Source organism: Thecamonas trahens (genome assembly GCF_000142905.1).
Source record: "Thecamonas trahens ATCC 50062 unplaced genomic scaffold supercont1.24, whole genome shotgun sequence".
Classification (NCBI taxonomy): Eukaryota; order Apusomonadida; family Apusomonadidae; genus Thecamonas; species Thecamonas trahens.
The window spans coordinates 218,611-224,416 of NW_013657656.1; the positions used below are offsets into that span (position 1 = coordinate 218,611).

Consider the following 5,806-nt stretch of genomic DNA (forward strand, 5'->3'; position numbering starts at 1 on the left):
TAGGGGGGCAAGGGGCAGGGGTATGGCTACACACACACACCTCCACACCACTACCCTCACCGCCACCCCCCTCCCCACAACCACCAGCCTCCCCATCCCCCCTCCCCCCGCCCCCCCCTCCCATGTCTTCCGTACGCACCCCTTCCTCCCTCCCCCCCTTCCCCCCCTCCCGCCCTCTCCCGCTCTCACCCCCCCTCCCCCCGCACCATCTACAGACATCCACCAGCAACCGCGGTCTACAGGGCTTCTGCGACATCAGCAACGGCGATCTCTGCCTCAAGGACACAGTCTCTGCCCTCGAGTGGGGCCCGCTCCTCGCCGCAACCACATGGGATGGCTCGCTCCAGCTGGTGAGCTCCGACCACGCTGCTAACCCGCGTGTCTTGCCGCCTTCCTCCTCGCCCGCAGAGCGGTTCTGCTCGCTCTCGCTCAACTCGCCGCTGCTCTCGCTTGCTTGGGCAAACTCGCAGGACGCCATCTATGTCGCTGGTGGCCTCGGCTCGGTCATCGCCGTCGATGTGGCGAGAGCAGGCGCTGGAGGAGCGTCGTCGTCGGCGGCGTCGTCGTCATCGGCGGCAACGGCGGCCGCGGCCGCTGCTGACGGAGGCCCAGCGATGATTACCGGCTCGTCAACGCTCGGCTTGACTCACGGCGGCGTGTTCAAGGTCCGGACCGACAAGTCCGGAGTCCTCGGCCACTCGGTCATCTCCGCCGACTGGAGCAACACATTGGCGTTTTGGGATCCACGGACCCACGCCGAGGCTGTGGCATCGGTGGCCGTGCCCGGCACAACCGGAACGCCGCCGGTGGCGAACCAAATGAACGCGCTGTGGAAGCGCGAGTCGATGTCGACCACGAGTACGTCTCGGACCCGCATGCTGCGGTCGTCGGTGCTGAAGCCGTACGGCACTGTCGCCATCGCCGAGAGCCTCATCGCCATGGACGCGCGCTGGCCTTTCATCGTCGCCGCCACAGACCAGCGGACTTACATCTACGACATGCGCAATATGTCCGACGTAGTCTGCGCCTCGCCGGGCATCCGCAACAAGCCCTCGGAGCTGGCCATCTCCTCCAACACAGACGGCTACATCATCGGCTCCATCGGCGGCCGCTGCGCCGTCGAGCCCATGAGCCAAGACAACCGCTCTGCGGCCTTCTCCTTCAAGTGCCACCGCAACCGCAGTGCCGGCCAGTTCTACGCCATCACCGACATTGCCTTTGATCCCTCCTACCCCACCTTTACCACCGCAGGCTCGGATGGCTCCATGCACATCTGGTGCCATCGCTCGCGCCAGCGGCTCCGCAACCTCAACACCCTGCCTGCACCCATCACCGCTGTTGCCTACTCGCCCACAGGCACCCACCTTGCCGCCGCTCTCGGCTACGACTGGCACAAGGGCGAGCCGTCTGGCCCCGACCAGGCCTCACTTCCTCGGCCGCGCATCGCCACCATCGAGCTCAACACCAACTGGCGGACACGGGCTGTCAACAACCAGAGCTGGATCTCCACCCAGGACATCGGCACCTCCAACCGCGTCCACGCAAGCGTCGATCCACCGTGTCTTGCCTTTGCCTTCTAGCCGGCCACCGACCACAGTAAAGTCGCCTGTCAAGCACCGCCGCCGCCACCAGCCGCTGCGCCACCACCTCACCCCCTTCTTTCGCATGACTGCATGACCGAGCCCACCCCCACAGCCATACTCGACGCCGCCCTCACAGACGTCGACCTCGCGCCGTTTGCACCGCTCCTGGCCGCGCCCGCCACCGCCACCGCCCTTGCCGTCTCGTTCACCGCCGTGGCCGCCGCAGACCCCGCCGCGGCTGCGGCGGCGCTCTCGCGCTTGCTGCTCGCTGGCGGCACCCGCAGGCCCGGCAGCGGCGCCGAGGCGGCAACCGAGGCAGTGGCCAAGGCCCGATTGGGGATTGAGGCTCTCGGATGCGGCCTGCTGCAGGGCGAGGCGTGCGCAACCGCTGTCACCGGCTTTCTCGAGAGCCTCGCCGTCTTGGCCGAGATGGCCGAGGCGACCGGGTGCGAGCTCCAGCTGGCATCGCTGGTCGCCGGCTTGGAGCTGGCAGTCGACGCCATGGCCCGCCTCGCTCTGGATGCGCGGTCGCCACAATACGATGCCGCGGTTGTGGCGCTCTTTACCTCGCGGCTAGTGGGATCGCTCTGGGGCGCTAGCGGCGTCCTGCCGCGGCTCACTCGAGGCGGGCGAAGCAAGCTGCTGGCCACCGAGCCGCATCTGGTCGACACGCTTGTCTCGTGCGCGGTGGTGGCTCTCGCCCGCGGCAGCGGAGGCGCACCCGAGACGTGGCTCGACATCCTCGTTGCGGCGTCAGAAGACATCCCGTGGCTTGCGCCGCGCATCGGGGCTATGGTCGATGCGCTGTGGTCCGAGGCGGCGTCGCGCGACGCGCCCCAGATTGTTGACTTTCTCACGGCGCTCCGAGCGCTGGCAAGGTCGGACGCATAGCTGGAGCTCACGGGACGGCCTGGTCGGGAACAACGCCCGAAGCGACGAGCAAACCGACGAGCGCCTCGTAGTTGTCCTCCAGCCTGCGGTTCGATGCCTCGAGCGCCACGAACCGGGCTAGCATGGCGATCTGGCTCTGGAGCAGCGCCTCCATCTGCTGCAGGCGGTGCGAGTGGCGGGCGCGGAGGTCGGCGACTTCGACCGAGTCGCGGCGGGTGAGCCGCGGCGAGCCGAGCGGTGCCGCCATGTCGGCGATCTCAGCGCGGACTTCCGCGAGCTGGTTGTTGAGCACCTCCATCGGCGACGTGCGCGCATGGCTACTTCCATGCCCTAGCACCGCCTTTTCGCGCTCACGCAGCTTCTGTGGAAAGAGCGAGCCGCGATGACCCGACCGCGACCGCTGGCCCGACCGCGAGCCCGACCGCGACCGCGACGAGTTTCGGCTCGAGTTGGCTGACGACGTCCCGCTCGTCCGCCCGCGCCGCTCCGGCACCGCCATCGGCAGGTGGCCGCCGTAGCTGCTCGTTCCGGATGATGACCGCTGTATCAGCCGCGGTGAGAGCATCGGAACAACCGGCGGCGCTGCTCCGCCGGCTGTCACTGCCTCCAGCGCCTCGCCGCACGGCAGCTCTGAGCTGGAGGACCAGCGCGCGTCGCGCGGCGGGCGTGCCCCCGCCCTGCCACCCCGCTTACCACCGCGTCCCCTCAGCCCTCCTCTCGACGGCTCGCCTCCGACGCATTCAGCTGCGGCGCCCGGCCCACCGCGATGGTCAAACACCTTGCGTTCCTGCTCCTTGCGCTTGGTGATGCGGGCAATGAGCTGCTGGCGGTCCCAGATCGAGTCCCCGGCGTCGCCACCGGCCTCGGCCCCGTCGCCACCGCTGCCGGCTTTCTCGCCGTCGCCGCCCCCCGCCTCGCCCCGCTTGGTCGAGCCGATGACCCGCATGGTCCCGTCGTAGCCATCGACCCGGACCCGGGCACTTGCCCCGGCTGGCCATGCACCACCACGCGCGTGGGTGAGTCTTTGTGATGTGCAGCCTGCGTACACCACCATTGCCACGCACCGCCAACCTGCTAATCCCTATCCCTTGCCAATTCCTTGCCCCGCGATGCGGCGTCGACTGATGCTTTGCCCCGCGATACGTCTGTGTCCGGCGGCTGGCGCGGTGGCGGCGTGGCGTAGTCTGGCCTCGCCCATCCTGACCCACGCCCGCTCCGCCACCCCCTCCCGCACCCCCGCCACCCCCTCCCCGCCACCCTCCGCCACCCGGCCTGCCGTACGGTGTAGACTCTTGGCGGGCGAGCTGCGCGGCACCGGAGTAGTCATGCTCACACCGTCCACACACCGCGTGCTGGTGCCCCGAGACAACAACTCTGTTCTGCGGCCTGGGGGCCAGCGTGGCTGCCAAGTTCGTGCCACTTCGACACGTCCCGCCCCACTCCCCCCCTTGCATCGCGTGTGACAAGCACAGCCACTGACCGAACCTTTACATCGAAACAATCGTAGCCGACCAAAGCCCCGCACACATTGTCCTTGCGTTGATGGCGACAGGCCGAGTGCACCAGGTCTCGACTGGATGCTCAGGCGGTGGTCGGATCCCAGACCCGCAGCGGATGGGCCTCGGTGTTGAACACCCACTCGTTGAGTGGGATGACCGAGTCGTCGGTGAAGAGCAGGTAGAGGTACTTGAGGGTCTCGGCCAGAAAGTACGACGGCTGGGCATCATCCCAGGTGCGGGCCGTGGTGAGCGTCGACTTGAGGCCCGAGTAGCCACCGCTCGGCACCTTGCACATCTTCTCGAGAGCGAGAAAGACGGCCCAGCCCATGTCGCGGTACTGCTGGTCGTGTGTCAGACGCCACATGATGAACATCGACTCGACGGTCTCGGGCCGGAGCAGGTAGTACGGGGCACCGGCAACAAAGTCGTCGCCACCGGCGTTAAAGTTGACAAACTCGGGCGCAATGCCCGACGGCGAGCGCGCGTAGAGCTGGTGGCAGGTCTCGGTGATGGCGGCACCAAGGGAAAAAACCTCATCGTCGAGCTGGTGGCTCTCGGCGCCGAGCGCGAACATGCCGCCGAGGAAGCACGCGAGATGATCCATCTTGTGGACGAGGCGATTGCCCATGCGCTCGGCGACGTAGGTGAGGCCCGACTTGGTGCTTCGCGCCACCAAGTGCTGCCGGATGCCGGCCACGGTCTCGTCGTACATGCGGCGGTACTTGGGCTCGGTCTTGGACGTGAGGAGCCACTGCTTGAGCAGGTACTCGTAGAACGAGTCGCCCAGTGCGCCGAGCGAGATCTGGTTGGTACGGAAAGTGCCGGTGTCGAGCGAGACATACAGCGGATAGAGCCCGTCGGGCGTCGGGAGAGCATCGAGGAGGTCAATGACCTTCTCGGCAGCCTTGGCGTACTTGTCGTCGCCTGATCGCTGCGAGAGGACCTTGAACTCGAGCTGCATGGTGCCCATTTCCGAGAGGATGCCGCCGCCGGCAGCCCATGACTGCGGGCGGCCCTGACCGGTGGCGAGGTCGATGAGCCCATTCGGCAGACCCGTCGGCGTCTTGAATGCTTCCAGCAGCCGGTTGCCCAGGTCGATGGCCTTCTCCAGGAACACGGCATCGCCCGAGAGGTCGTAGGCCGAGAGCAGGCCGCCGAGCGACCGGATGTTTGTCTCAAAGGTGGAGACAAAGCCGCGCTTGTCAAACGTCAGCACATCGGCCACCCATCCGCGAGCCTTGGCAAACTCGTCCGAGAGGCCCATGATGTGCAGCGTGGAGAGCGCGTCGAGCACCGTTGCGCCCGACCCACCGAGCCAGTTGGACGCCGACTTTGAGACCGGCTTGAGATCATCGGCGCCCCATGCATGCTCGACATACCCACCCCAAGCGTGCTTCATTGCCTCGCGCACCGCCCGCATCTTGTCTGCGTCGGCGCCTGGCCCGGCAACCGCAGACGAGGTCGAGGTGGTGGTATCAGCCGGAGGGGGAGGACATGGGCATCACGACCGCCACCGTCACCTGCGGCAGCCGAGCCACCTGCACCACCGCCTGTCGGACCTGTGGACGCGAGCGAGGTCGTGGGCGGGACGGAGACCGGCGAGAGCTCAGGGAGGAAGAGGACGACAGACATACACATGGTGCAGAGGAGACAGAGGGCCACAACCATGAGGGTCGCCGACGACGGCAATAGTCTCCCTGCGGCCATGGCGTGGTTTGGGGTATGGTGGTGTTGTGGTGGTGTGGTGTGGGGGATGGGGTGGCGGTGGTGGGGTGGTGGTGTGTGGGGTGTGAGTGCGACGTGTCACCAAAGTTGGGCGGGAGGGGGGGGGGG

The 5,806-nt window shown here is 67.3% G+C and overlaps 4 protein-coding genes across 4 annotated transcripts; 2 read left to right on the plus strand and 2 right to left on the minus strand.

Annotated features, from left to right (window-relative positions):
• The first annotated feature begins 108 nt into the window (after positions 1-108).
• On the plus strand, positions 109-1,618 carry AMSG_05608 (WD40 repeat-containing protein). The gene is made up of 2 exons (XM_013902227.1): positions 109-131; positions 216-1,618. Exons 1-2 carry the CDS (start codon positions 123-125, stop codon positions 1,578-1,580), a joined length of 1,374 nt encoding a protein of 457 aa, XP_013757681.1. The 5' UTR covers positions 109-122; the 3' UTR covers positions 1,581-1,618.
• Positions 1,619-1,673: 55 nt separating this feature from the next.
• AMSG_05609 (uncharacterized protein) lies at positions 1,674-2,431 on the plus strand (the record flags this gene model as incomplete). Its single annotated transcript, XM_013902228.1, has 2 exons — positions 1,674-2,311; positions 2,344-2,431. The coding sequence occupies 2 exons, from the start codon at positions 1,674-1,676 to the stop codon at positions 2,429-2,431; spliced, it is 726 nt and encodes a 241-aa protein (XP_013757682.1).
• AMSG_05610 (uncharacterized protein) lies at positions 2,288-3,420 on the minus strand (the record flags this gene model as incomplete). The annotated part of the gene is made up of 2 exons (XM_013902229.1): positions 2,288-3,109; positions 3,197-3,420. The coding sequence occupies 2 exons, from the start codon at positions 3,418-3,420 to the stop codon at positions 2,482-2,484; spliced, it is 852 nt and encodes a 283-aa protein (XP_013757683.1). The 3' UTR covers positions 2,288-2,481.
• Positions 3,421-3,947: 527 nt separating this feature from the next.
• On the minus strand, positions 3,948-5,743 carry AMSG_05611 (mannosyl-oligosaccharide 1,2-alpha-mannosidase). The gene has a single exon (XM_013902230.1). It carries the CDS (start codon positions 5,391-5,393, stop codon positions 4,056-4,058), a length of 1,338 nt encoding a protein of 445 aa, XP_013757684.1. The 5' UTR covers positions 5,394-5,743; the 3' UTR covers positions 3,948-4,055.
• Between the last annotated feature and the right edge of the window lie 63 nt (positions 5,744-5,806).